The 26,393-nt window shown below is 62.6% G+C and overlaps 1 protein-coding gene across 13 annotated transcripts in view; it reads right to left on the reverse strand.

Moving 5' to 3' along the window:
* The window catches only part of SHANK2 (SH3 and multiple ankyrin repeat domains 2), a 453,415-nt gene that overhangs the window by 239,180 nt on the left and 187,842 nt on the right, over nt 1-26,393 (reverse strand). For all 13 annotated transcript variants that reach the window (XM_082749132.1, XM_082749139.1, XM_082749141.1 and 10 more), the window contains 3 exons: nt 23,183-23,498; nt 13,437-13,606; nt 7,701-7,814 (listed from right to left, as the gene is read on the reverse strand). In XM_082749132.1, the coding sequence (XP_082605258.1) occupies nt 7,701-7,814; nt 13,437-13,606; nt 23,183-23,498 (600 nt within the window). The remainder of the gene's footprint in view (nt 1-7,700; nt 7,815-13,436; nt 13,607-23,182; nt 23,499-26,393) is intronic.

The raw sequence follows: 26,393 nt of genomic DNA on the forward strand, positions 1-26,393 counted from the left end.
TCCCCCAAAGTAGCAGGGCTGGGTTTTCCAAAGATGGTCATCCCTATACATTTATTTCTACAGGAAGCTCTTCTAGTCACCATTTTAAATGGGAAGCCAGCACCCCCTCCCAGAGACAGAAGATGTGTTCCCATTAAATAAGGTGGAAAGGGGGTTATGGGTCACAGTTGAATGGGCGTGCTATCTGCAGGCTGCCCTGAGCCCATGCCTGCTTCTTCCAGGGTAAGGAGAAGACTGGTGACCATAAGAGCCATGTGCAAGGGTCTCCGGCCTCCCAGGGAAAAGCCTGGCCACAGTCTGGGAACGGATGTGGTGAATGTATATTGCTGAGAATGGCTTTCTTATGTAATATATAAAGAGTGACCACAAATCAATGAGAAACAAGCAACACTACAGAAAAATGGGCAAAAGACCTAAACCAACACTTGACCAAAAAATGAAAATAAACAGCCATTAAACACACAAAAAACTTCTCACACTTGTAAGTAATGGGGGGAACACAGACTGAAGTCCTGTGTTGATGTAGCATGGGCTTAAGACCCACAGTGGGAAACGGTCTGCCAGTAGCATGTGCTGGTGAGATGTGGACATAGCACTGCCAGGGACTAAAAGTCCGTGCTCCCCAATGCATTTGTCAAAGCCCTATCTCCAGTGGGATGGTATCTGGAGGAGGGGATTTGGGAGGTAGTTTGGGTCCATGGAGGTCATGAGGGTAGGGATCCCATGATGGGATTAATGCCCTTATAAGGAAAGACACTAGAGAACTTGACCATGTGTGGGTACAGTGAGCAGATGGCTTGTTTGCAAGCCAGGAGGCCAACGATGCTGGTACCTCGACCTCAGACTTCCAGCCTCCGGCACCGGGAGAAATAAATGCCTGCTGGTTGAGCTGCCCTCTCTGTGCTATTTGTCATAGCAGCACGCACAGACTAATACACACACTTAGGGCATAGCTAAGGATCCAGAAAGACGGAGGACACACCCCGACCTGACCACCACCCATCCTGGGGTATGAGGAAAAGCAGAGCAAGTATGTTTACGCCAAGGGACAGGGACCGCAGCAATGCTGCCCATGACAGCCCTGGGCTGTAGGCAACCCAGGTGGCCCAGCATGGCAGGACAGACTTGATAAAACCCAATGAATGACCTAAGAGTGAAATGGGTACCGCAAGCCACTTACACAATCCAGACATCCAAGACAGATGTTAGGAGAGAAGCCAAACACACACCAAACACACAGTCTGATTCCACTTATATGTGGTTCAAAATTGGCCCAAACTGGGTTACGCTGTTTAGGGACGAAAAGCAAGCAAGCAAAACGGTCACAAACAAAGGAAGTGGACGACACACAAGCATGGTGGGCTGAGCAGTGGGGAGGGATGGTTCTGTTGCCACGGGGCGCGTGGGGGCTTCAGGGCTAAGAGTCACGCGGGGCGGGGCTGCTGTTTTATAGCCATTTGCTGAGTCACACGTCATGGTTTGGGAGCTCCTCTCTGTGTTGATTGTATTTCATGCAAAAAAATTAGAAACACAAAAATCATGCAAGCACCAGACTGAGGACGAAGACATACAGGGGCGAAGTGATCCTTCTCAACAGCACCCAGTGGTGATATGTTTGCACAAGGAGGAGAACTTGAGGAAAGAAGTGAGATTTTAGGAATTGGAAGAAGCAATCCAGGAGCTTCCCAGTAAGGAAGGTGAGGCTGGGATAAGTGAGCACATCCCATCTGTGGCCAGAGCAGGAGAATTCATCAAGCTGGACCATCAGATCTGAGGACCATCATCTGCCTCACCAGTATCCTCATTGCTACCACCATCAGCAACATCACCAACACTACCAACAGCCATACCCACCGTCACCACCAACACCAACGCCAATGCCACCGGCAGCAACATCACCACCATCACCCATAACACCAACACCCACATCACCACCATCAGTACCACCACCATCACCAGCACCAGCCCAGCTGGCATCACTACCACGACCATCACAACCACCAGCTTTCCCACCATCCTCGACCACTAGGTCTCAACATCTCAGAGATGGCGGATCCTCTGGGGACACCCCAGCCTGGTGGATGAAGGTCGGCTTGGACGGACCTATGCTGACGTACTGGCATGGCCACTTAGTCAGTGTGCGGCTCTCAGCAGGTCACTTACGATCTCCGACCCTCACCTAGAGACGCGATCACGTCCCCACCTCCTGTGTACCGTGAAGGCCACGCGCATCATCTGCGAAAGCTACGTGGAGAGGCGAGGTGGAGGGGTCAGGACGTGTGCTCTGGAAAGGCTGGAGCCGTGCCGCCTGGCCCTGCGGTATACGGCTGTGACGGGCATCAGCACAGCCTCAGGAGATGCTGGGTGGGGGGAACGCAGCCTCCCAGAGAACGCACAGGGATCCCAGCAGCAGACCAGCTCGGGCCACAGGGAGGCACCAGCAGTTAAGAGTGTGCTGTCTTGCACATGAGGTCTGGGCCACCCAGCTCTGTGGCCTGCAGGAGACCAGAGTCTGGCTGTCTTTGGATGCTGGGAACAGTGGCTGTTCACGCCACCTTGTCATCTTACGCCAAGCGGATGGGGATCTTCAGACCGTCCAGGCCTCTGTTTCGGCAGCTGAGACCCCATGTGCTTGGCAGTGACTTGGTTTTGTCATTTTCTCAAATGGGGGGCCCCGTGGCACAGCTTCTGCTTGCACACGAGCCGTCACCGAAAACTGGGCACACCTGTGTTCGCTCTCTGTGAACTGACTCATCGAAAGGCTCCGGGAGATGAGTCTGGATGTATTTTATCTGCTTCTTACCCGAGACCTGCCTTGGGGGACATGCCCGGTCATGGCTGGAGTGCGGAGTCCTACAGAGAAAGGACCAAGTCGCCGTCTAACCCGACAGCCCGGATTCACGGATGGGGACACGAGGGCAAGCAGAGGCGGCCGCCGTCCCTCTCTCCGTCCGTGGTGTGGGTCGGTCTCGGTGACGGCCGGTTTAGGTGTCAACCTGACCAGACCAGGCACCCAGCTCCTGTGGGGCACCTGTCCAGGCGTTGCCATGAAGGTGTTCAGCAGACACGGCCCGCGGTCCCTGGAGCCAGCTGACTGAACGCAGATTCTCCTGGATGGTGTGGGTGGGCGTCGAAGAAGAAATTCTGCCTCACGACAGCAGCCTGAGCCTGCCCTGCGGATCTCAGACTTGCCGGCCCCCACAATCGCCTGAGCCGTTTCCTTCACATGAATCTCTTCAAACGTACACGTCTCTGTGCCCAAGTCCACGTCCCTCTGTCCCTACTCTCCCCAGGGGTCAGTCGCCAGTGGTGGCTCCTGGCCGGGAACCACAGGGCTGAGCCCCATGGTGTCCACGTCCCACGATGGTTCTCGACACTGGGAACGGAGAGGCCGTGGTGGGTGTCCCTTCTGAGCCAGAGGCCCTGAAAGCCCTTGAGTATGGGGAGGACACAGCAGGATGGACGCCGCCGAAGTTACGGGCTCGTAAGTTATAGTGGCTGACCTCACCCCACCCAATACAGCCACAGCAAGGCCCCATGCAGAAGCCTGCACACCCGGAGCACAGGGGAGAAATACGCAAATGATCCCAGGGCCACCACGCCTGCTCTCTGCCAGGGTGACAAAGTGCATGGCATTAGGATTCCAAAGAACAGGTCACAGTCCAGCCCGGTGCACTCCTGGGTGCTGACACGCGGGTGTCTGTGTAGGTCGGGGAGGTTGGCTCCCGCCCTCCCTTCTCCCCAGGAAGGAAAGCCTGTTGGAAACGGTGAGGTCCTCGGAAACACACGGTCCTAAGAGACGAGACGGAGGTTGGGAAGACCAAGGGCTTCCTGCTCTGAAGACCCAGCTCCCAACCTTTCCGCGTCACTGAGCCCAGGGTGTATCCGGGAACCGGCCGGCGACCCGGGCCGCGCACGTCATTCTGTGGGGGCTGCCCAGGGTCCCCGACGTTCGTCACTGTGGGACGGGAAATCGGCTGTGCTCAGACACAAGGTGCCCTGAGCTGCCCCCGTGCGCTGGGCATTCCTTGAATCGTTCACCTCTTTCATTTAATGCACGAGACTGGGATTCGCCGGCTAAACACTCACTTCACAACGCAGAGACCTGGGGAAAGACCAAGGGAACGTGCCCACAGCGGCTGACCGGGGCAGACCGAGCGCCGGAGGGAAACGCGCAGCACGTCTGTTGTGTCATCTCCAGTTCTACGTGTATTCCAGGTCTGCTGGAAAATGGAGCATTTTTTTAACCAAAAAAATGCTGATCTTAAAAAAAAAAAAGTAAGGGAGTGGGACTTGGTTTAAACTTTTAAAAAACTGTCTACTCCTCTAAGACACCGTTGGAAACAAAAGGTCAAGTCCCAGGATCTGGGAAGTACCTGTCGCATGGATCCAGTGCGACGGCAGAGCACACGAGGAAACCCCAAATCCAGGAGCGGCGAGAGAAGCGGCCCAACTACAGGCGGACGGAGACGTGCCCAGATCCTTAGAAAGACGCTGACCTTGGAGAGCAGTGCACGGAGCCACGTGCCACGGTCCCCCACCACCAGACGAAGCCATCAGCACAATTCCCGCCGCATCCACATGGTGGCCGCCCCTTAAGGAACCCACGATAGCAGACGTGGGCCAGGACGTGGGGCCATGATGGCCCCAGGAGACCCAGGAGCTGGGACGGCTGTCTGGACGTTTCCTCTAAAGTGAGACGTACTCCTGTCCTGCGACCTCACAACGAGCTCCCAGCCACGTCCCCGCGATGGATGAAACCACGTCCACGGACAGACTTGTACAGAAACCTTCCTATGATCCCAAATCAAGGAGCAACCCCAGTGCCGTCGGTGGGAGCGTGAGTCGAGTTCTGTTGGCATACACATGTGACAGAACACTCCTCGGGGACAAATATGGACAGAACGCCGGCGCTCACGGCAGCGTGGCTGGTGATGGATGCTCGAGGCCCGGGAGTGCTGGCCGCCGGGGTGTATGCCTGGGCGAGTCAGCCCGTCACACCGGTCTCCGCTGCCAGAGCCCCGGGAAGGTGGCATGGCCAGGAAGCACCCTGACAGAACTTATGGGGTCAGGACACCTGCCCGAGTGTGCTCGGAGACACGGGGGTGTATATCTGCCAAAATGCCCTGACCTGTGCTCTCATGCAGGTAAGTCACACGGCGACAAAAGCGATCTCTCAGCCCAGCCCCTCTGAGAAAGCCCAGGGAAGCAAGCCTGGCAGGAGCGGCTCCAGAACCGTCTCTACCCTGAAAGCCAGGTCCGAGTCCGCTCCCGCCACACCACCACCCTCCATCCCAGGACTGCGGGATGCCGCCTCCCCGGCGCGTGCCTACCTCCTAGCAGGGCTCATAATTTACCCTCCCTGGCAGACAGAGGATCCCCCCCCCCACCCAAAGATACGTCTTAATGCCCAGCACCTGGGAACAGTGACCTCACACGGAGAAAGGGAATGAGGCTGCAAATCAGCTTGCCTTCTGCTGGCCTGTCCAGGTGGGCCCAGGCTGACCACGCGCATCCTAACCCACAGGAAGAAGCGAGAGGGGGTCAGAGACGTGCAGCGTAAGGGACCCGGCCCCGTTCTCAAGTTGGCAGGAGGGACCATGAGCCAAGCACGTGCAGCGTCCAGAGCCCGGAGACAACAAGGACATGCGCTCTCCCCCAGAGCTTCCAGAAAGGTCCACAGCCCGGCTGACACGGGGACCCGTGAGACCCACACCAGACTTCTAACCTTAGAACCACAAGATGATGCGTTTGGGATGCTGAAGCCACTCTGTAGCCACTTGGGACAGTGCGAGGAGCTCCAGCTCCTACGAGCCTTACGGGCGGCACAAAGCTATGCTGCCCGGGGCTGGAGGCACTCAGGAAATGTGTGCAGGGCGGTGGCGGGGGTGCCACATTCCAGAGGGACTGGCATGTTTGGGGTCAGGGACCAGCCTACATGTTCTCAAGTCCCCCGGGACACACAGCCAGCCCCCAGAATTGGCTGGAGCCCCACGAATGCTGAACAGCAGCCTGGGTGGCGAGTGCCAGGTTATCAAAAGGACAACATTCTGCAGAGGGTTGCAAGGAGCAAGGAGCATCCTTCTAGGAACGTCCCACCCGACAGCTGTCCCAGGACGGACACACACACGCCACTGCCCCCCCGGGAGCCCCTCCGGAGGGGACCGTCAGCCTGGACGAGCAGCACCGTGTCCACCCGCCCTGCGGATGTCCTGCCCGCGTCGGGGGTAGATGGGCGAAGGCTCACAGAAGAAGGGGGCAGGAGGGGGCGCCATGGGCCCTGGCCTTCTGCTCCCTCTCTACAAGAAGCTGTGATTTCCTAGAGACACAGGGAGCAGGAGGCCCCGGGTGACCCGCACATGTGGCCATCCTGGGCTGCCCCGGCCAGCAGTGCCTGAGTCTGTCCAAAGAAGGAACGTGTGCTGGAGACCAGTGGCACCGACGCTGTGGGGCAGGAGAGGGCGGAGGGGGTGCCCAGCGGCCTGGATGGGGCGTCGCGCTCACAGCTCTCGACTTACCCTTCTCAGAACAGTGGGGCCGGACATGCTGCCTGTCCAAGAGGCCACGGGTGGGCCAGGGGCAGCAGGCCCTGGAGGGCCAGGAGGTCCGGCTCGTCCTGGGGCTCAGGACGTGCACCGTCGCACCGGGGAAAGCACGCTCCCACCCACCTGCTGCCCGAGGACCCGCCCAGCCCCTTCCCCAGAGGAGCACACCCCAGCCTTCCCTTTCAACCGAAGTTTAGGACGCCTCTTACCTCGACACCCTGCACCACGCCGGGAGCGTCATGGGTTCCCTCTCCTGAACAGTGGGTAGCCTGGCACACGTGGACACCCCCTCTGAAATCAAGTTCTCGGAGAGGAACCAACTGAGCGCCCCCGAGGAGAATCTGCCAAGCTAGCCAGGGGCGGGGAGCCCACCGCGCGTTCCCGAGCACGTGTCCTCAGAACACCTCGTCTCTCAGTGGTGCGGGCCCACGGGGCAGGGACCTCGAGCCCACACAAGCAGACCCAGCAAAGCCACCAGCCACAGACTGAGGGTGGCTGTCTCCAGCATGTGCTCTGGGGGTCTGGGGTTCCACCCGACGCAGAGGGCCCACGCGGAGCCACTCTCCCTGCCAGACAGTCGGCGCTTAACGTTCCCTGAGTGCCGCGCTTCCTCCCCAGTCCGCTGTATATGAACGATCTCCTCTTAACATTTTAATCAACCCAATCTTTTGGCTATCAACTTCAAAGCGGTTTTCAGCAAAGGCTATATTTGGAGTTCCGAGAGACGCGGGAGCGGTTTTCCTTCACGAATGCCAACCGCTCTGGGGCGGCGTTCAGCGACACGTCAGGGCGTGTGGTTTTAACGGAGGGCACGGCCGGGGCGGGGGCCTTCTGGTGCACACGAGCTGCCCACATGCGACCTCGGTATGAAAGATCGAGAACCGGCCTTCCAGGTTCCATCAACCCGCGAGAGTCCTTCCCCGATGGCTACAGCGAACAATCCACGTTTTCTGGAACATGTACTGAGCAGCCCCGTAACTAAAAGCTTGCGCACCGTCTTGCAACCTATTTCTGATTTGGACAAAGCCCAGAGGAATCGAATCAACCCATTTTGATGACAGAAAGAAGTCCTTGCTCTGAACGGCGGCCTCTCTCTGTCGGCAGGCCACCCGGGCCCAGGGCCGTGGAGACGCGGCGCGCGCCGAGCCACCTTACCTGCCTGGCTGTCCTTGGGCCTGCACATCACCTCCTCCACACACTCGGCCGGGAACCACCCGATGTGGCCACGGGCACTGCCTTCCCAGAAGCCTCCTTCGCCAATGCTCAGAACTGGAAACGAGAGGAAGAAACCGTTAGCGGGCGGGCTTGAGGGTCTGGGGGTGAGCGCGAAGAGGGGACAGAGAGGACAGGGCCAGTGCTGTCCCTCCAGCCTGCACAGCCGGCGGCTCTGGTCCGTCTGCCGGCCGTCCACACCGCCCTCAGCTGTGGACGAGGGGACCCATACAGTGTCCCTCGGAGAGGACGGGGCCGAGGGCATGGACGCTGGGGTCCCCAGATGTCTCTTCCCCTGAGCTTGTAAGCATTGGTCTCCCGGCATCGTTATCTGACCCCACGAGCCCTGCAACTACTCTGTCCCCCCTCTCGGTGTCCTGAGGAACTGCAAGTCGTCAATCATGTCCTGTATCAAAGCGGTGCAACAGGTCACGACCTCCAAGGATGGAAGGAAATATGAGGTCACATGTGTGTCCCTGCCCAGCTGGGGAGGGGGTCCAAGGGTCTGCCTGATCTTTGAAACCAGGTTGGGAAAAGACAGTTCCCAGCAGGAGATAGAGCAGAGAGAGGCTGTGTGCCGACCCCGTGTTCTGTCTGGCCTTGAGGCAGGAGCGCGCGAGAGAGGGGGCAGTGGGAGCCCTGCACCTGTGACGAGCTGACCGGCCACTGAGGGCCTCTGACGGTCGGTGCAGATGAGGAGCGTCGGAGACCCCTCCCCTTAGAGACGGGGGTAGAGGGCCTGTCCACGGGGCCACTCTGCACGGTAGAAACAGGAAGACATCTCTCGTGCGCTTCCTCCAAAAACCGACGCTGCCGCTTATACCCCAAGCAGCCCAGGTCGGGGGATGCACACAGGCTCCCCAGAGACTCCAGAGCGGAGAGGGTCACCGCGGACGGAGTGCTGTCTGGCAGCAACGGGAGGCCAGGCCCCTGCCCATGTGCTGAACAGGACGAAGTCACACGTCCGTGTCTGTGACATGCAGGGAAGCTTCTCGGACCCCCTGGCTCGGCTCCCTTGCGAGTCAGAGCGGGTCCTGTTCGCGGTGCTACCGTGCGTGAGGCAGAGCCCTGTAACCCCGTGTGGCGCTCCATCCCCCTCACGGCTTCAGGTAAGACAGCGCTCGAGTCGGATGGGCGCCGACTCACGCTTCTGAGAGTGTTCTCGTTATTCTGCCGTCAGCGGGAGAGGGGGAGGCTGAGGGGCCCTGCCCGCCGGGCCGGCGTCAGCTCCGTTAGGAGAGAGGGACGCTGCATGTGAGGAGAGGCCGGGGAAGGGCCTGGACATCCCGTGGGTCTGGGGGGCGAGCGCTCGCTGGCGGCTCTCCTGGGGGAGGAGGAGGCGCGGGGCACACACGAGGGGCCGCAGGCATGACTCTGGGTCCTGTCTGCAACATGTGACTATGTTTTAGGACGTCGGCGGGACGGGCCTCCACCCTTAGGGAGCTGCGACCCTCGGCCACACAGCGGGCTCGCACACTGGGGTTACTGTCCACCCACCGTGTGCAGGTGGGAACGTGTTCCCTGTAAGCGCAGGGCAGCTGGGCTGGGCTCACCCATAGACTGACTGAAGGCACTCAAATGCAGACATTTCGTTCCCCGAGTACGAACAGTCCACAGGCTCTGAGGCCACAGCTGAAGCCACGTGGTTGGAGGAGATGCCCGTCCAGCCGTCCACTGACTGGCCACTACTCAGGGCCTCTCCCCTCCAGAGACACAGGGCCCTGCCTTGGACATTGGCGATCTAGCCCCAGGCTTGGGAGGGGCCATCACTGCGCCAGCCCCGCCCCCTCTGCCAAGCTCCGCCCTGCCCCTGCCTGGGTCACTGAGGAGGGACCTCTCTGTGGGCCTGGACAGGCTTGGGTCCCCATTCTGCTCCAAGCCCCCCGCAGGCCGTTTGAATTTGAAGCCATCCTGGGCTTTCCTCCGCATGAGCGTCACAAGGGGGATCAGAACAGGCTCACCCCTGTGCCCGGGAACCTGCCTGTGGGGAGGGTTATCGAGGTATGCTTTCCCGGGGCACAGGCTCAGTGGATCCCTGGAAATATGAAGACCTCCGCTCCACAGCTGAGCCAGCGAGATAGGAATACAGGGAGAGTCAGAGCCTGGCCAGGGGCTGGGGGTTCTCAGCAGGACTGCACCCCCCCGGAAGGGGGCAGTTGGGTTTCTCTGGAAATCCTCCCAGATCTCCTGCCCCTGCAGCCAGGCAGCCAGGCCTCCTGCCTCTGCCGTGCACCCTTTGAGACAACACCCTTGGCTCGCCTCCTGCTACCTGTCTCTGAGAGCTGCCAGCCAGGACGCCAGGGCCGGGAGGGAAGGAGGTGCACCAGGCTGCATCTCAGTATCAACGTGGAGACGACCCTTCCCACCTTCTGGATGCTTCCTTGTGCAAGCCAGACCTGCAGGCCATCCAACGCTCCTTAGTCAGCCCCTCCCACAGGACAAGTCAGCTGAAGTAGGGGGCGTTGAGCACAGCCGTGAAGGACCCCACACTGGGAGTGTGAGTGCCCGCAGTGAGGGGCTGTGGGACTGGGCCCTCGCTCGTCACTCCCTTTCCCATGGCCCCTGTGCAGCGGACACTGTTGGTGCCCTACTTGAGACACCTTCCCCGGGAAAGGCACTGTCCCTCAGCTCCTGTGAAAAAGGCTGCCAAAGGCTCATCACTGACCCCCCTCCACTGAGTCTCCTTCAGATATGGGAGCCCTCCAGCCCAGGAGATGGTGCCCCACTTCCCAGGGACCGGAGCCAGGATGTGGGGAGCCCTCGTGTCATCCCTGCGGCCGAGCTCCTGCCCCCTGACGTGGCTCCAGCACTGCCTGGGATGCACCCAATACCCCAGAGAGGGAGCTGGGGGAACGCACAACCTCCTCCTTCCAGAACACAGTGCGTGGCTGGCCGTCACCAGCTGTCCGGGCAGGAACACACTGTGGAGACAGTAAGTCTGCCTCTTGTCCCTCTGAGACGTGTTGAGACCACAAACGCGGGCACCTGCAGGTAAGGCCGGCAGCGGGCGGCCTGCAGAGTGAGTGGCCGGGACAAGGCGGGGGTGGGGGCCTCCGCGGACTCGGAGTCCAGACAAGCTCGATCTGGAGCCTCAGCCCCTCGGGCACCCACTGTGGGAGCCTGGGAGGTCACCCCCAGATTTACCTTGTCTGCAGAAGAAGGGGTTTAGGCTGAGCCATGCCCCAATTCCTAGGGTGGCGCCCGGCCCCAAGGCCCTCAGAACAGGGCTCTATTTGCAGCTGGGGTCACATGAGGTCAGTGGGGGGGCCCTGATTCCGTAGGACCAGGGTCCCACAGGAAGAGGGGATCGGGACAGACACGCACGGAGCGACAACCCCGTGAAGACCCAGGGAGAGCGCGGCCGTGAAGCCTGCACCTCGGGCCTCGGCCTCCAGGACCGGCAGAGGGAGAATCCCGTGGTTCAAGCCACCCAGACTGAGGGGACTCTGTGACGACACCCGAGCAAAGCAGCAACTTTGGCCCACGGGAGCCACGAGGTTCACGGAAAACTGTACGTGAGTACCAGCTGCATGTGTGGTAGACAGCAGGCACTCACGACATGCTTGGTAAACAGTAGGCACTCACGGACAGGTGTGGTAGACAGCAGGCACTCACAGATGGAAGCCTGCACCTTCGTGTGTGTGGAGCCCCCAGGCGCGAACGGCCGCCGGTGTCCCTGGGCAGGCTCCACAGGCATCTATCAGCCCAGCCCGGAGCCCCGCGTGGGACCGCGGAGCCGCCAGCCACCGGCCTGCACACGCCGCGTCCTTGTTGAGGGGACAATGGAAACTGCCCACGCGCAGGGGAGAAAGTCTCCCCTGCGATGAGTCCTGGGACTGAGATGTAACAGGGCAGGGGGTGTGGTGTGACTTCCTGCTGTACGCCTTGAACGTTGATAACGCGACAGGCGACAAGAACATCGCAGAGACGTGCCCGGCACGGTGTGGGCGCTTGTACTTACAGAAGGTGCCGGAAGGTGAGCGTAGGCAGCCCAGCCTGGTGGGACACCTGGGGGCCAGCGGGAGGGGGGCCGGACCAGGAAGTCCCTCTCCATGGCTGGGAGCCTGCACCCCGTCCACAAGGCAGGGCTGCGGGGGGGGTGAGGGGCCCACGGGGAATCCCTCAGTGTGAGCTGCCTGAAAACCAGAAATAGGAAGCCGGAAAGCATGTACCCCAGAGACTGGGGGGTGTCCCCACACGGGAGGGAGCCCAAGAGGGGCCACAGCCTTACCCATCCCCGAATGACCATGCGCAGAACAGACACGGAGCAGCTGGGCTGAGCTCCCGATCTGGCCTGGCCCGGAGCGGTCACCCACAGAACCCGCTGAAGAAATGCCCACGACCTGACCTGCCTAACGTCCATGACGCCATAGAAGATCACCAGACACACGAAGACCCGGCCGGAGGGAGCCCCTTCTCGGGAGCGGGGAGGACACCAAGCAAGCCCAGCCCAAGGGGACGCTGACCTTGGTCTGCAGCCGGGGACCTCGGCCGAGCCAGGGACCTAACACAGCACGGGCCTTCAGCGAGCGAGAAACCCCGACAGGGTAACTGGAAGTCTACGTAAAACGAAATGACTGGGGGAAACGACACGTGGAAACTCCAGAGTTCGAACGTGTGACTCCTGGAATCAACACACGCACAAGGTCGACTTAACGGGGAAGGGAACGTTTTGGAGAAAAGGGTCCGGAACGAGCCCCGCAGGTCGCGGGAGGCGAGGGAGAATGCCGGAAGAACACGGACGGAGCCCGGACTCGGCCCTGCGGCCAGCTGGCAGCCTCGTGGGCAGCCGCACCGTCGGCCGGGAGGAGCCGCGAGAGGACCCCGTGCTCGGAGCCTTGCAAACCCCAGCCCGGTGCAGGGCACAGAGGAGGACGCTGGGTCACGGACCAGCTGGGGCCCGGGGTGACGAGGAGGCGCAGGCAGGATCTGGCCCTGGCCTGCCGACCTCTCAGGGGCGTGCTGTGAGCACCTGCCGTGCGTCTTCGGAAAGCCTGTCCTCCGATGGCAGGGCCCACGCACGGCTGGGCACGCGGGGCGTACCCCCTTGCTCTCCCTGGAGAGTTCAGCTGCGGCCATGCGGTCTGCGGCCCACAGCCGCTGCCCCGGCCGACCTCCGGCCCACGCCCTGATGACACCCATCTTCCTGAACGGCCTCACGTACCTCATCGGCCTGCTCAGAAGCCATCGCTGGCTCCCCAGTACCCTGCGAACAAAGTCCAACTCCTTGGCCTGCCACCCATGGAGACCTTCTGTGCTTTTCAACCACTCTCCAGGATTCTGCGTTGGGACTCTTCCCCCTGGCCTGGTGGATTCCCCTCCGAGGAACAGCGGAGGCCTCCAGGCTGCGGCGGACCATCCCCCCAGACACCCCCAACTCCCAAGAAAACGTGTCCAAATCCAACCCCTACTAGGTCCTTGCCCCGTGCCACGTGCTCCCCGGGGCCCTCAGGGGTTCCCTAGGTGGAAAGGACCCTGCCGCGGGGTCTCATTCCCGACACGCGTGTGACACCAGAATGGCCGGTGAGCCCCGTCTGCTCCCCGTGCTGCCCTCCCAGGCTCCAGACGTCCCCCAGGCGCCCCGGGAAGCAAGGCCTCGGACGCCGACGCCCCAACAGGGGGTCAGCCGAGGCGGCGGGGACCTGGCCTGACCCTGCCCGGAAGCGAGTGGACACTGACCTTTGACCCTGTCGCCGCGGTGGAGGGGGATCTCGCCGTCGACCTGAGGGAGGTATGGCTTGACGACGACGAAGAGCCTCCCCGGGACCGCGCTGTACAGCTTCCGCTTGGGCTCCGGGTACTCAAAGGCAGACAGCGCGTCCTTGCTGGCAGCGGGCAGGAAAGCCGGCCTGAGAAGGGGCGTGGAGAGAGAGCGAGAGGGTCACGGCCTGAGACAGGGCACATCACACTGCGGGCCCGTGGCCCAGCGGTTCACGGCCGAAGCCGTGCTGCGAGCCGTCCTGTGGGAGCGAGGACCTGAAGATGCCCAGGGGTTCGCGATGAAGACACCGAGGTGGTTCCGGCAGCTGCACGTCGGGGCAGACCGGCGCCTGCCAGCTGCCCGCAGCGGCCCCACTCGCAACAGCCCCGAGACGGACATGAACCGAGCATCCGCCCGAGGACGAACGGATAGACCACGTGCGGTCCACCCACGTCGTGGACTCTGACCCAGCCTGGAAAAGGAAGGACATTCTGACACCTGCTAAACGTGGACCGACCCTGAGGACGTTACACTCAGTGAAAGAAGCCTGAAAGGAAAGGCAGGCGTTCCCAGTACGATTGGATTGACAGGAGGTGCCTGGGGTGGTCACGTTCCTAAGACCGTGGGCGCCGGAGCTGGGGGAGGGACGGGGTTGGTGTCTCAGGGAGACGGAGAGCAGACAGTGGGTGCCAGGGCTGAATGAGGGATGGGGGTCAGTCTCAGGGGTACAGAAGAGGGGACAGTGGGTGCTGGGTGCTGGGGCTGGGGGAGTATTTCACGGGACAGAGAGTCAACAGTAGGCGCCCAGGGATGGATGGGAGCTGGCGTCTCACGGGGACAGGATTTCCATTTGGGAAGAGGTTCCGGAGACAGTGGAGACGGCCACATAACCGTGTGAATGAGCCTCATGCCACAGAACGCTAACGCCCCGAAGACAGTTAAGGCAGTAAAGTGTATGTCATGTGTCCTCTAACAGTTCCTAGAAAAATAAAAACCACGGGGCACCTGGGCTCACTTGGTGAAGCGTCTGAGTCTTGATTTCGGCTCAGGTCACGATCTTGGCGTCAGGAGCCGGAGCCTGGCGTTGGGCTCTGCGCTCAGCGGGGAGTCTGCTCGGGGACGCTCTCCTGCTGCCCCTCCCCTGCCGCACCCACGCGCGCACACACCCGTGCGCGCTCTCTCTCTCTCAATAAATAAATCTTTAAAGAAAGGGAAATCAAAGACCCTCGTGATGCAGGAAGCGGGGCAGACCCGGGTCTCGGACATTTTCTCGGCTCCTTGCAGGACAGCCACTCCGGGTGAGGGAACGCCCCTGTCCCCGGAGAGCTTTGATGATCACACGCACCGCTGCCCCAGCCCTGCGGACTCCTCACCAGACGCGGGGCCACCTTCCTGCTTTAGGTTTTTTCACAACGAGCCACCGTTCGCAAGCCCTCGTCCCGGCAGGAGGGTGAGACATGTCCCTGCCCGCTCCGCAGGCGGCTACGCAAGGCCAAGGGGCAGCTCCACAGAGAACAGGCCACGCAGTTTCCGTCACAACGTGCCCGCACCATTGCGATGGGTGCCAGAGCTGGCCACGTCCACGCGGGGGCAGAGGGCGTGCCCCCCCCCCCCCCGTTCTAACCATGGAGAGTCCCAGGCGCCATGCTGGCTCGTTGTCCCGGGATGGGTGCTTTCGAGAAAGCACGTGGGCGAACGGGGGCAGGGATTCTAACCCGGGGAACCACCCTGGGTCTCAGGAGGGGCCCACTCGTGTCAGAAACTCGCGGCCACGACGGGCAGGGTCTAGAGCGTTCTGTGAGGAAGGTCTCCCCTCTGGGCAGGGGCTGCTGGGAGCCGGCTGGCAGGGAGCAATACAGAAGCCGATGGGACCACAGCGTCACGGGAGCCGGTGGGACCCTCCGTGTTCCTTTGGTCCCGTGCTTTTCCCAGACCTGTACCCTTGATAAACGACCCACGGTCTGCCGGCAGACGCTCACAGAGTACGGCCGTGCTGTGTTCCATATCCTGACAGTTCACTGGCCATCACGACTCGGGGAGCTGGCCAGGGGAGCCCGTGTCCACACATGCAAAGCCGGAGGGTGTCTACCCTCGTGATTCGCTCACGGCGAAGGACTGACGGCTGGGTCTGTCTGCCTGACTCCCATGGCCAGAGCCCGCCTGAACCCACATGGGGCAGAGCTGTCCTGTGTGCCCAGCGGGGCTCCGAGGTCCTCTGTCCTCACGTTCTCCTGTCCCTAGAGATACCGATCCTCTTCCCACCCCGAGCCTTCTTTAATCAAGTTCCAGCCACAGACGGAGGTCACAGAATCCCGGGGGCCCGGGTAGCCTTAGCCAGTGGCTCCGTCTCACCTTGTTTAACCTCTCCTAGCTCAGCCAGCGACAGCTCGATGGACAGGAAGACCCAGATGTGCCCATGATGGCGAGTCTGCATCCCAGGCCCGCCAGGGGCTCCTGGAGCAGGGGACTGGCAAGAGCACGCTGTGTGACCCCCTCCGGTCCAAGGAAACAGCATGGCCGGCCGGTGGGAGGGCAGGGAGGAAGGGCAGTCGGGGGCTCGAGCCTGTCACGGGAGAGAAGGCGGGAAAGCGCGACCGGCTCTGCCAAGTTCCCACCTGTGAGGGCGCCCGCTGCCCCCCGCCTGGGGACATGAGTCATTTATGTGTCATTTATGCGACTGGCCTCATCCCAGCCTGACTCGGGGCCCCCTTGGCCCGGGATGGAGAGCTGGGAGGAGTGCAGGGCCGGGCACGGCACGCGGGGGCTCCTCTTTGGCTTCCAGATGGCGGAAGGGGTCTTGGCGACCAAGGGGACCCAGTTTCTCTGCAAGAGGCAATGTGGCCCCCGGGGCCACTTCACCTGGACCTGAACAGCTCGGAAGAGGCCGGGGCAGGCAGGCTTTGGGAGGAAACCACACACCAGGGTCCCTGGGCCTCTGGACATGCGCAGTGGCTGAATTACGCTGGCTGGCTCGCACTGAGCGAGGGCAGGGCAAGGCCCAGCGCGGGGGCAGCAGGAGGACACACGAGAGGACAGAAGTGGGCAGCTCCACTCCCGGCGGCTTGGACAGCAGTTGTGCTCTCGGTCCTGCCCCCCCCCCCATGGAGCCCCGCCCCCGTATTCTCCACCTGTTCTGGATTCTTCCCGGAAAGCAGGTCCCTGCGCTCTGCCCCTCCCCCTCCCAGGTCCCTTCCTGTCCAGGCAGCACTGGGACACGGCCTGGGGCCCGACGTCAGCCACCTCGTCCCCGGCAGGGTCTGGGAGCGTGCAGGTGGGGAGCCCCTTCCCCGTGCCCGCCCCTCCCGTCGAGAACCCGTGATCTCGTCTCGATGCTAGTAACCTCGTATGGCTCCCTAAAAATGGGACATGTGATTGCACGTCCATTTTCTATGTTTAGCTGGACTCTGGATTGGGGGTGTTGGTATCTCTCCGTCTACTTCTCCATCCGCCCATCCCCCGCTTCCCTACCCCGCCCACCCACCCACCCACCCACCCATCCCACCACCCGTCCATCCATGCACTAACCTACCCACCCAACCACCCACCCATCCGTCCATCCGTCTGTCCATCCACTCAACTATCCACCTTCCCACTTACCCAAACGTCGTATCCACTCACCCACCCAAATTTCCCAAGGACCCCGCCAGATGCCCCGCTGACCGATTACTACGGGTGTTAGACAAGTGAGCTAAGCTCTTGAAGCCTCGTTTCCAGTCTTCTAAGAGGGAATGATCCCCCCATGCCTGGAGAATGAGTCAACAGGAACTACTCTTTGCAGGTAGGACATGAACATTAGCAGCACCCGCACTCCTGCTTCTCCCAGAAAGGGGGTCACAAGTTGCCCGTGGGCGCCAGCTGCCTCCAGCAGGCACCAGAGTGTGGGTCACTGGGCAGAGAAGTCCAAGTGAACCCAGCTCCCATCTGGACAGCTCTGTGTCTTGAGCCACTTTGCAGACGGTCAGGTCCCTAACTCCCCAATCCATGCCAGGAAAGGCTTTGTCAAAGAACACGGAAGAATTAGTTCCTCTGGACCAGAGGGCAGCCGCGGTTCCAGGCACCAGCACTGATGTGCGATTCCCCAACAGAAGATAAAGCATCTCCTCATTCCAGGGTAACCTGAGCCTCACAAAGCCCCATTTTACAGATGGGAAAATGGAGGTTCCACAAAGAGTGACCCAGACACAGAGGCACAGAGCTGACTGCACATCCTGCTCCTTGACGCCAGCCCAGCGCCCCCAGGAGGGTCCCGGTTCTGTGCAGTGATGAACCTGGGGAACCATGACCTCTTCTACAAGGGAAGGCGTCCGGTATTCGGCACCGTGTCTATGGCAGCAGGGGCCAGAGCCCCGCGGTGGCTCAGGGCTGGGAGTGCCATCCCCCCTCGGGAAAGAAGGCCCAGGGAGCCCGACTGGGGCTGCTCCCTCCTGCCTGCACAGTGAGGATGGTCTGAAATTCCCTACTCCAAACTGTCAACGTTTTCCTTGTGATCCATCCAAGAGCAGCCAGATGGGATTGCAACCACCCTGTTTGGGATGAGAGGTCAGTCACTGAATTCTCAATATCAGAAAATTGGTGGCTGGCTGTGGGTGACGTGGATGAGTGAACTGGGCCATTTCCCAGCTAGCCCGGGTGACCAGGGACCTGTCGGGGTTGGGGCCCACTAAAAGCGGGGTGTCCCCAGGTTTCTGGCTCGCTCAGGGTGGGTGGAAGGTGAGTGTTGCCAGCTCGGTGGTCTGGTGAATAGGGCGCCACGTCCAGCCCCAAAGGTCCCAAGATTTTATCATCTGCTGATTGTTGTCTTTTCGGGGGGAAAGCTTAGACCCTCAGTCTCCCCCGTATTATCGGCATCAGCTCTGCTCTGCCCTGGAGCCAGGAAGACACACAGGAATTCTGCGTACCCAGCACCCTGTGCCCTGTGGCCCCAGCATGGGCTCTGGGCTCTGGCCTGCCTCTGGGGCTCCGGTCACAGCACCCAACACTTCACAGCCGCCCCACGAGGCCCTAAGAAGGGACCTGGGGAGGGATGGTCATTAAGGTGTTCCGTCCCACTGGCCGCAGGGACACTGGCTGGGGCAGCAGCACGAGCCAGGACTTCTGTGGCCCCGAGAAGTGAGATCCACCAGGCACCAGCTTTGTGCGGCTCTGCCAACACTCTCTGTGGTGACCCAGGCCGCTGGAGTGGGGTTTCTGCCCGTTTGCAAGCAGGGCAGGGGGAAGACGACATGTCAGGAGTCCCGGAGGGACGGGGACGAGCTCTAAATGTCCACCCTTCCTCATACACCCCACACTCTGCCCGTCACAGCAGACCCCACACCACCCCCCACCCTGTGCCCAGCAGGTCACTGCTTTCCCCGCTCGGGATCGCCCCTTCTCTAGGGAGCCCCCCACCTCCCCCAAGGAGCTCTGAGCCCTGGGGGGCTCCACCAGGGGCTCCTGTGTCCCCATGCCCTCTCCATAACCCCTGGTGGGGGGACATGGCAATTCGTGAGTTCACGCGAGTGACTGAGACAGTGATCTCTGAATGTCCCCGAACACGGAAGGAGAGCGAGTGGCGGGGGAGGGGCGGTCTGCCAGGTGCCCGGGCACTGACTCCTCGAAGCCAAGACGTGCCTGCTGCCCCGGGGGGCCGCGGGCCTGCCCTGCCTCACCTCCAGGGACAGACGTAAACCCAGGGAGCCCCACTCTTCGTGGACCCCTCCTCCTGACCTTGCGGTGATGTGCCATCAGCGCCCCGGGTCGGGCAGTGGCCCGTGGCCCGCCCTCTCTTCACCCTGCTGGTGGGCGCCCACCTCACTCCCTCTCTGGGTCAGGACCGGCACAGGAGAGGAGCAGCTGTCGCACTGAGTTCTCGTGGAGGAAACTGGCTCTCTGCTCCCGTGGGAGAGCCAAGCTTTGGTTCCCGTGGCCCCAGGAAGCAGGGAGAGGGCTCGCAGGGGTGAATGGTGACCCAAGCCAGAGGGGCGCCAGCGTGCCCTTTCACCCCCTCAAGCCTGAGCAGATGGGAGCTTCATCCCCTGGCAGGGGCGTACAGGGATAGGTGTGTTCCCCTGACCCCAGAACCTTCCAGGAACCCCCAGAAGGGGGTGCAGTCTCTGATGCCTGACCTGGGGCTCTACTGTGTGAGCAAAGGTGCTCTGGGATCCGAAGCCCCGTGTCGGGCTGGTCTTCCTTCCCAAGAGCTCACAGTCGCACAGGCACCACTCACGGAGCACAGACTGCTAATACTGACGTCACCCTCCCCCAGAGGGACCCTGGGCACAGGCTTGCAGCTGGCCCGGCTGCTCCACACCGGGACCCTCCTCGGATGGCCAGCTCCCCGCCCTCCGCAGGCTCCTGGCCCCTCTGCCGTCTTATCCACCCCAAGCCCCACACAGCTGCGTGTTCCCAGCGTCCCGCAGCCAGGCTAGGGAGATGAGGGGGACTTGTGCAGACTTGCTGACCCCTGCCCGTCCTGCCCAAAGGCTCCAGCTCGGAGGGAGGCCACCAGCCGGCCACGGGCCGCATGAATTTCTCCTGCTCTCAAAAGCCCATGTCCCCTCCGTGCTGAGCTAAACCCACCCCGGAGATGTGCCCTCGGTAGGACGGTGCCCAGGATGCCTCCTCGTGCTGGTGAGGCCGGGGCAGCTGCCGGGTCACTGGAGGGGTCCTGCTGGGACCCAGGTCCTCACCTCCATGAGGACTCAGCGCTGGGGCCCTGCGGCCTTGGTTCTTAGGGATGCGGACGCGCCATCCGTGGGCCACTAGAGGGAGCCATCGCGGAAGCCCGGCCTGGGCTCGAGAGGTGCAGCAGGTCCCTGGGTTCTGACCTCTGTGGGCCTCGGCTCCCTGCCTGGCACTCAGGTCAGCGGGCTAGGGAAGGCCAGCTCCATGGGGGACGCTCAGGACCCCAGCACACAAGCCAGCCAGGGAGGAAGCTGGGCGGGGACTCGGGCAGCTGGGGAGACCCCGGGGTCCCTCACCTGGGCACTGTCTGCCCCTGATGGGGGCCACACCGATGTGCCCATCGTCTCCTGGCTGGGGCTTCCAGGGCCGTGCTCGGCACGCAGGCAGACGGGCTCTGCCCAACCGTGGGCTGAGTGCCTGGCCTCCCCACTAGCCGCGAGGCAGAAAGCATGGGCGAGGTGGGAGCGGACAGAGGCCAGGAGGCTGAGGCTCTCTCTACAGGACTGAGTGACCTTCTTGACCTGGACAGTGACCCCAGGGCCAGCCCGACGGGCCAGGGGGTCTTTCTAAGCGGTGCCAATAGCCCAGAGCAGCAAACGCTTCTGGGAGCCCTCCGCGAGAACCGGTAAGGGCTCTCAGGGCACCCCAGGCCACCCCGAGTCTCGCAGCCGTTTTCCTCCTCGCAAGAGCCCCAGGTGCTGTGCCCAGCCAGCGCCTGTCTGCCCCGGGAAGGGGTCGGGCTCTCAGCTACGAAGACAAGGACGGAGCGGAAGGATCCAGCCTCCACCCCAAGCCCCCACAAGGCCCAGGGGCGATGCTGTGGGGTCCTGTTCTGGCGTCCCCCATTACCTGGGCTGGCCTGTATGGCTGGTTCTACACCTAGGCATGGCTTGAAAGGCCAGATCGTGGTCTCCCAGTGGGGAGGCAGAGAGCCTGCCATGTGGCTCAAACGCCCACCGTTCCCTCACGTCCCAGCAGGAAGCAGGTGTACCCCACAGGTCCCTGGTAGGACAGGGGAGGGTTGCGGGAAGGACCCCAGCAGCACACGGCTCCCGTCACCAGCAGGGGAGCTGGATCCTGAACCTGAGGGCATGGGACAGGCAGGCCTGTGCGCTGGGGCGTGGAGGAGGGGCAGAAGGCTGCACGAGGCAGAGCAAGCCGGCCTCCCGTCAGGGCACCACTCAGAAAGGCAAGACGGACAACAGTCCCGAAGTGGGGGGCAAGCCTGGGTGGCCGGTGCCCCTGCCCACAGCTCTAGGTGACAAAGGCAACAAAACCCGCCAAGTGCCTGTTTTGGGGCTGGATATGGATCTGAGCTTCGTCTAAGCACGTCCTGTGCGCAAGGTGCGGGCACAACCTCACTCACAGCGTCTTAGAAACAACCCCCCAGGGGGCCGGTCTCTCAATCCGCCGTGTAGGCGAGGCTCACGATGTTAAGCAGCTGGCCCGGGGCAGGGTCCAGAACACGTGCCTAGCGGTCCCGGCAGCAAGCGCTTGGGACAGATGCCGTGAGGACCCCCCAAGCACCTGCACAGGACCCGGGGATGGCCAGGCGGGGTCCCAGCAAGGCACCCCGGGGCCCTGTCCCTCACACACACTCGTCTGCCGTGTTGCGGTTCCTGGCCACGCCGCCTTCCGTGTCTTATTAGATTTCGTGCTGGAGGAAGGGGATGCGCTTCTCAAAACTAGTCATAATTCCAGTGAACGGTGCAAAGTGGAATCTGCCGTCCCGGGGGGAAGCCTTTAATTTAGTTTTAAACTGTTCTTAGCACCTGGGACGTCTCCCTTGGGGTGACTCCGAGTGAGAATCTAGACCAGAGCCAGAAACTGGATCTCGCTGTTTGGAGCACGAGGCGGGTGGGCAGTGGCCGGGGTGGGGTACGGACGTGGGCCCAGGGTGGGCCGGCAGCCCGAGCCTCAGGCCCAAGACCCCTAACCGGGGGGGGGCGGTGGGGGACGTGGTTCCCGCGGGCGCGTTCTCCTGATCCGGACACCTGACCCGCCGCTGCTCAGGGTCACGGCCGTCAGCCTCCTGCCAGGACCTCGTGAGGCGCTAATGCCCCCTCCTCGCCAGGCTCCCAGCCTGCACCCTGCTCGGGAGACGCGGAACCTACGGGACCTACGGGACAGGGTCCCCAGGAAGCATCACAGACGCCGAGGCGTCAGCAAGCCTCACTCAACAGGCTGGTGCACCCAGGTGCCTCCAGAGGCCTGGGTGGGAATGGGAACAAGCGGGGTGGAAAGGAGAATTTGGGGACATGCTGGACCTACGGGGACACGTGTGTCTCTCCAGAGCCCTGTGCCAGCCGGGAAAACACCGGTCTATGGGCCTTCCCAGGCCACCACGGCTGAAGGCAGAGTCAAGCGCACAAACACCCGAGACCCTCACGGCACAGGAACTGGGAGGGAAGGGCCCAGCACGCGGCAGCACGAGCACCAGGGCCTGCGCCCGAAACGGAGCACAGTGGGCCTGGCGGGGCGAGGGGCCGGGGACAGCAGCGGCCGGCCCCAAGCCCAGCCCCTGGAGGCCCCAGCCGAGAGCCTAGCCCCCAGAAGTCCCATCCTCATGTGACCGATTCTGAAGGGGCTTGGCCAGGGCTGAGTGTGCTGGGGAGGCTGCCGGTGGGAGGGCCCAGAGCCCGGTGTGAGCCTTCATCCTGGATCACGAGTCTGCGGTCCACGCGGCCCCTGGGAGAGCTCGGCAACAGGCAGGCTGCTGGCCTCGGGTCCCACTCGGCGCGCGGTTCACTTTCAGAACCAGAAGCCGATGCGCGTGGAAGGAAAACAAGGCCTCCGACCCAGCCCAGCCCCAGCCCGAGCCCCAGCCACCCCCCGAAGCTCAGCCTCGCCCCCTACACCTGCCCTGGGTGGTCACCATGGGCTCGTGCTCGCGCAGTGACCCAACATCCAGGCGGGAACAAGCAGGCATTCCGGCCGACCTTTAGGCGTGCCCCGCACCCTAGAAACAAGGAGCCACGGCGCAGGGACAGCTTCCTCTCCTGGTCCCCTTGGGAGACCCCCGGCTCCTCGCCAGCACCCCCCATCCCCGGCCACTCCTTACCCGACGTGCCAGGACGGCTGGGGCCTCTTGCCATCTTCGCCAGCACCGCCCAGCCTGTTGAGTGACGGGGACCGGCTGCGGGGCCCGGGGACGTAGCTCCCAAGGGTCCGGGCGGCCCCCTCGGGCTTGCCGGGCGTCTGCTGCAGCAGCTGGGGTGAGAGACTGCGGTGGGCGGTGGCGGAGCAGACGGCCCAGTCGGGCGTGCTGGCGTTGAGGTTGTTGTCACTGTTGGAGCGCAGCAGGACCCGGGGAGCGGCCAGCGTGTTGGGGGGCCGCCGCCGGCGGTTGGAGTACGCCGGGGCCTCTCGGAAGGGCACTGGGTCAGAGAGAACAAGAAGAGGAGGGTAAGTACGTGTGTGGCGTGGTCGATGCAGGTAAGGGGTGCAGAGAGACCCTGCTGGTCCCTGGGTGTGCAGAGCCTGCTGTGTGTGCAGAGCCTGCCGCGTGTGCAGAGCCCCCACGATGTGTGCAGAGCCCCCACCATGTGTGCAGAGCCCACCCCAACACAGAAGCAGAGACAAGATGGACACCGAAGACGTCTCCATTCCATGGAGGCTCAAGCTAAGGCTTGAGATGGAAGGGGCTTGGGGTCCACCTTCCATCCGGGCCAGCGCCTGCTCCTTCAGCAGCCAAGACACCTGTGAAGGCCCCGCGACGTGGCTGGGACACAGAGTTCCTCCTCGCCACCCCCTGAACTTGGCCTCTGAGAGGGGATGAACCGGGTCCCCCTGAAATTCATGCGCCGGAGCCCCCCCCCTGGATGCCTGAAACCATCTCTGGAGCTTGGCCTCCAGAGACCATCAAGGTAACACGGAGTCACTGGGCTCTGATCCTGTGTGACCGGGATCCTTATATGAGGAAGGCACCAGAACACAGACACACACGGAGGGACGACCCCATGAGGACACAGAGAGAGCACGGCCATCCACACACGAGGGGAGAGGCCTCAGGGGGGCCCCGCCCTGCCCGCGCCTGCATCTCAGGCTTTGGTCTCCAGGACGGGGGGACAGTGAGTCCTGCTGTGTGAGCCCCTCCATCTCTGGGCTGTGTTGCGGCCGCCCCCGGACGCGCACGTGGCCCTCCGAGTACTGTTCAGTTGGGGTCTGCTTCGGGACCAAGCACGCTGCTTTCTCCGCCCACCAAGCCAGGGCCCGGCAGCGCGCAACAGGAAGGCGCGAGCATGCCTCATCTGTCTTCTACAAAGTTCTGGACCACAGGCCAGGCCCTCCCTCTGCCGAGTTCTGCGTGCCCAGGGCGTCAGAATGAGGACGCTGCCCGCAGGGACCATGAGGACAGACTTCCACTCCAGCGGCTCTGAGGGCTGGGGCCAGAAATAGAAAGCGTCCTTTCTTAGAAGACTCATGTCAAGAAAAGTCGCCCTCCAGGCCACTGGAGAAGTCACCGCTGCCCCTGGAAGCAAGGGACGTGGGCTTCCTTCACGGCCCCGCGGCTGCCCGTGCACTGTGGGGTCTGAATGCTCCATGAGGCCAAGCGAGCGAGCCCCCGAATCTGTGCCGCCCGTGGCCAGACCAGCGGTGTGGGGCCGCAAAACGCACACGCCCTCCTGGGTGAGCCGGGCAGAAGTGGGAGTCCCAGTGTCTTGAAGGGAAACAGCCCCAGTAGCCCACGGTCCCCACCGGCCCAGGTCAGAGGCTGTGGTGATGGACTCCACGGAAGCGAAGGACAGGTGCGCCCTCTGGGCCTGGGCCCCTCCCATCAACCCCTGCCACTGGCCCACGGCCACGCGGGGCAGCAGAGCACACAGAGTAGTGTGGGCAGAGATCCCCAGGGCAGAGGTGGGCCCACGGGAGCCCTGGGGAAGAGGTGGCGCTGGCAGATGGCGCAGGGCTCCCCTGAGGCAGCTGTGACCCAGCGCACCCTTCACCACCTCGCCGGGGGAGGGGGGCAGGGCGGTCCCGGGAAGGCAGGGAAGGAGCCACGCCGGAGAAGCCGCGCAGAGAGGGCACTGGGAATCCACGTTCCGAGCAGCTGGTGAGATTCTGGAACGGACGCGCCGCGAGGTCCTGGGCCTCGACCTTGGCAGCCTGCGCCCGCTCCCACCTGCTCCCTCTGGGAGGCCTCTCTGGGCGCAGCTAGGGCTCTTCAGCTGGGGCTGGCGTCCGGCTCTGAATTCCTCAAAGGACACGAACTCACAAGGGCCAGCCCAGCTGGGAGAGAGGCAGGTGACGGGAGAGGCGGCCGGCGTCCTCGATGGATCCCTGGCTCTAGAGCACAAGAGGCGGCCCCCTCAAGGGGCTCAGCGCCCCAGGGAACCGGCAAGGCCAGGCCGCACCTGCTGGAGAAGCCGCACGTGGAGGAGCGCCCCTGAGTTTGCTGCTGCTGGTCGTGAGCGAGAACCGCATCAGCCCCTCCCTCCGAGCAGACGGAGGCCAGAATGACCCCCACAAGGACTGGGCACGCATCCTTTAGGGTTTAAAAAAAATGCACCTGCTGGTGGGAGCTTTGGGGCGACCTGACACCTGCCCAGCGATGGGGTAGGGGGACGGAGAGACCTCCCAGAGGGCGAACGGCCACAGCCTGAGAGGGCGAAAAGCCCCCAAGCACAGAGACAGTCGGCTAGAGGACTGGACCCCCGCGAGAAAGCTGGCCCCTCCAGCAGACCCATCAAGCAGAAAGGGTGAGGGGCCCTGGGGGGCCTCCCGGACCAACCTCCCTGCCCCCACATCTGAGGAGTCAAGACTCATGCAACCCACTGGGGAGGGGACACCCCAGCTCCACAGGGATGCTCCCAGACCAGGGAACGCGTGCATTCGGTGACATGAACTGCTGAGCCTTGGGTCTCCGCGACCCGCCAGCCGGGTCCTTTCTGGCCGACAGAACCGTGAAGGACTAATGCCCTTAACGGAAACTGGGGCGGGGGGTGGGGAGGCTGTCCTGCCGATGCCAGAGACAGACTCGTAAGAGGACAAAGGTCTGTGAAAAAACAGAACGGACACCGGATGAACCCCAGCTAACATTTCCCTGCGTGTGCACGGGCTCCAGAAACCGAAGTAGCAGGAGAGGAATCTGGGTTAATCACGCCCGCAGATGAGCACGGACAAAGGCTGCTCTTTATATAAATTCCCAAGACGCGGGCTGAAGCCGGCTTTCGGAGCGGGGGCTTGGGCGGCGGTGGGAATTCAGGACTGCTGCTCCGGGAAGATCGAGGGACAGGCGTGGTGGGGGGGGGGGGGAGCAGGGTGTTTTCAGA

This window comes from Mustela nivalis (genome assembly GCF_964662115.1).
Source record: "Mustela nivalis genome assembly, chromosome: 9".
In the NCBI taxonomy this organism is placed as follows: domain Eukaryota; kingdom Metazoa; phylum Chordata; class Mammalia; order Carnivora; family Mustelidae; genus Mustela; species Mustela nivalis.